We start from the raw sequence: 3,115 nt of genomic DNA on the forward strand, positions 1-3,115 counted from the left end.
GTCTCTAAGGGTTACAATAGTCCAGACAGTCTTATAAGAGTTCCAGAAGTTCACTTTATATCATGCAATTAATTTCTGATTTGTGGATCTTCTTAACTACTATCATTTTATTCAAGAAATATATCAACAATTCCATTTAAATTATAGCTTCTTACCTTTGTAAATTTCCCTTAATTTTGATTAAAAATACAAAATACTTTTTACACCATTCATATTTCTGCTTCAAAAGTATTTATTTTAAATAACATCAAACTCTACATAATTAAAAATTAAAATAGAAAATAAAATGTGCACCGTAAATAAACACGGCACTGAGTCAGTGCAGTCCGACAACCATTTTTAAACCTCAATCATAAAGCATTCAATAAAAATGGTAAAGAATTATACTATGTTCCAAAAGTAGCCTGTGAAATCGAGGATGATTGCTCTGGAAAGGGAGGTGATATTCTTATGCATTCTGATCAAACTTTAAAGTGAGATTTATCTACAGCATAGACTAACCAGACCGAAAAAACTTCAACTCGAAATAGGTTAAATGTTGTTTAACTATTATAAAAACATATATGTGTAGTAAAAATTTCAAAAATGGCATATATAATTTAAAACAAATAGAATACGGCATATATAAATATCAGGAAGTATCCGGAAAAAGAAAATCTGGTTGATGGAACAATAATTGCTACAAAAGTTATAATAAAAGGATTTAGAAGTGTTTAGTAAATTGTTATAAAAGTTGTAATAAAAGAGTTCAAAAATATTTGAAGTTTAAGAATATTTAGAGTGTGATTAGTTAAAAAAACATTATCGAATTTGATTATTTTGAAAAGCACATACTCCATGGTTAATGTAGACCAATATTATATCCACCACGGGTAAGCCGTTCGAGATAAAATCAACAGAAGAACATAGTATCCTTAATGGCTTCTGATAACTCAAAAGGTGGCTGTGGCCACAACAACTTAGATCGTGCTTCTGCGTACTGCTGTCCTCGACGTGCTGCAAGACGAGCGTAGTAGATGGGAGCAACTAATGAAACGGGTTTTGTAGACCTCCCAGTTGTGTAGAACAGATTATTCACCATTTTTTGCAGGTCGTCCGAAGTAAATGCATTCTCATCCCACATAACATGGTAACCGTTGTGGGTATAGCTGTACACTTATGCGTATAATGACTGCAAAGATAAAAATCAAATTCCCTTGGATGTACAATGTCTGTATCAAATACTGTACCCGGAATAACGTTACCAGATCTTGTGCGCGGCTGGTCCTCCAAAGGAAAAAGTCTAGTAGTCTCTTTAGCTCTCCATGCAAAAATGAACGATATTGCTGGCCTGAAATGCATGTTCTGCTTTATGGCTTTCTTCAGATGTTTTAGCTCAAACTTGAAAAGCGTGCGGCATCCTTCACTTCACCGCTTCTGAAAAGGAGGATCTTACCGGGAAGCTGTTTGTTTATGCGCAGGCAATCTTTCAGCAGCTCCTCGCACATTTCTCCTATTTGGTTAATGCTTCCCGCTTGTTGTACCATGCTCACCCTTTGAAATTTGATTTTGGCCAAATAGCGATTGCAATCTGGCCAGTTGATGCTGCCAACCACTGCTGCGATAGAAGGCAAGTCTCCTCGCTGTACATGGGTTAGGTGAGCACCAATAATCATCACGGGATCAGAATGCCCAGATCCCGGCGATTTACAAAGGGAGTTTTCATGAAGAGCAACGTTGCTCTCGCCTACTTTTGCGTTTATCTTCACTACTAAATTGGCCAAGCATTGGGAAGCTTTCTTTTCATCAGGATAACTGCATCTGATCACGTTTTGCAATAAACAACATTGCGTTATCAATCCCATTTCGATGTCGCAAATAAGCTTCAGGTAGTTGTATCCAACACGCAGCCCATTCTCTATGACGCATATCAAGATCTGTAGCTCACCTTCAGTTTGGCTCTGGATGGTCTGAAAGATTTCTCGAAGATGGAAATGATCACAAAACTTCTCCATGCCATCATACTCGCATACAAGGGGCATCTTGTTCATGTATACTCCCATATCTTTAGACTTCTGTACTAATAAATGGTAGAATTTCTCCACTCTACTTCTCTGCTTCATATCATTCCCATTACTCCAACTGAAAGTGATGAGACCCTAGTTTTCTATGCGCTTTCCATCGAAAACCTGACTCTTGAAAAGATTCCATTGCCGATCATCCCATCTAGGACGAACATGACGGCCATTTCCAAGCTTCAGCAAGGGAGGTTCGAGTACTCTACCTGTAAGTTCAGTCATATCGTCGGCAACAGTTATTTGAAACTGCTGGTTGAGATGGCTCGTGCGTAAACGTAAACAAAACATGAAATTAAAATGAATTTTATAATAGGATTTCCTAATGGAAAAGCATATTAAACATACCCTCTGGGACCATCTTGTTTAGCCATGATGTCATGGATCATTTCCACTCGTTTTGCCAATGGCGGACATCTATGCATCCTTGTAAGTTCTGTAGAGCCATAACTACTACAACGAACTCTTTGACCATCGCAGATCTGACAAAATTCTAAAGGAACATAATATGTCATTGCTCGATTTCATCCACACAAGGCCAGAGTTTGAAGCGAATATCAATGTCATACTTCTGCTTGAAGTGTTCTACGAAACCCACCATGGAAATTACGGAAGAGATCTACAGCTGCTTGGCTACTAAGCCTCCGAACTCTATATATATTAGGAGTACGCACATGGGGGGTTATGATTTCCAGGCCGCGCAGATCTCTCTCCACATCGTGAATGTCTTTCGCAGATAAAGGTTCAAACTCAGTGCAGGAAATGGTTTCTCGAATTTAATCAACAAGCCCAAGGCTCCTATACAAAGGTACTACAGAGATTCCAACATGTAAAGCCAATCCTCGAGCCGTTACCCTAAGGCTCGGACAGAACCCCCTTGATGCAAATATTCCACCGCCAGTCTTCAGCTCATTTATGTCTGCCTGCTTCGAAAAAAGCCTTTGCCAGCCCTATAAAACCGGGCACCCTCCCCTGCCTATCATCCCCTCCTCCCCTGCATTAACTGCATCATCCCTTTCAAAGCCGACGTTGCGTCCGAGACAGCATTTCAAAATTCAGGT

At 39.1% G+C, this 3,115-nt stretch overlaps 1 protein-coding gene across 1 annotated transcript; it reads right to left on the bottom strand.

Moving 5' to 3' along the window:
- Nucleotides 1–1,370: 1,370 nt before the first annotated feature.
- On the bottom strand, nt 1,371–2,042 carry LOC149256920 (protein argonaute 7-like). The gene has a single exon (XM_089407681.1). The coding sequence runs from the start codon at nt 2,040–2,042 to the stop codon at nt 1,371–1,373; it is 672 nt and encodes a 223-aa protein (XP_089263807.1).
- Nucleotides 2,043–3,115: the final 1,073 nt, after the last annotated feature.

Source organism: Pinus tabuliformis, chromosome 6 (genome assembly GCF_031772625.1).
Source record: "Pinus tabuliformis cultivar Carrire ecotype Pingquan chromosome 6, CPIR1, whole genome shotgun sequence".
In the NCBI taxonomy this organism is placed as follows: Eukaryota; Viridiplantae; Streptophyta; class Pinopsida; order Pinales; family Pinaceae; genus Pinus; species Pinus tabuliformis.

Excerpts from the sequence above, each read along its gene's own strand:
- LOC149256920 (XM_089407681.1), bottom strand. The coding sequence starts at position 2,042 with ATGGGAGTATACATGAACAAGATGCCCCTTGTATGCGAGTATGATGGC.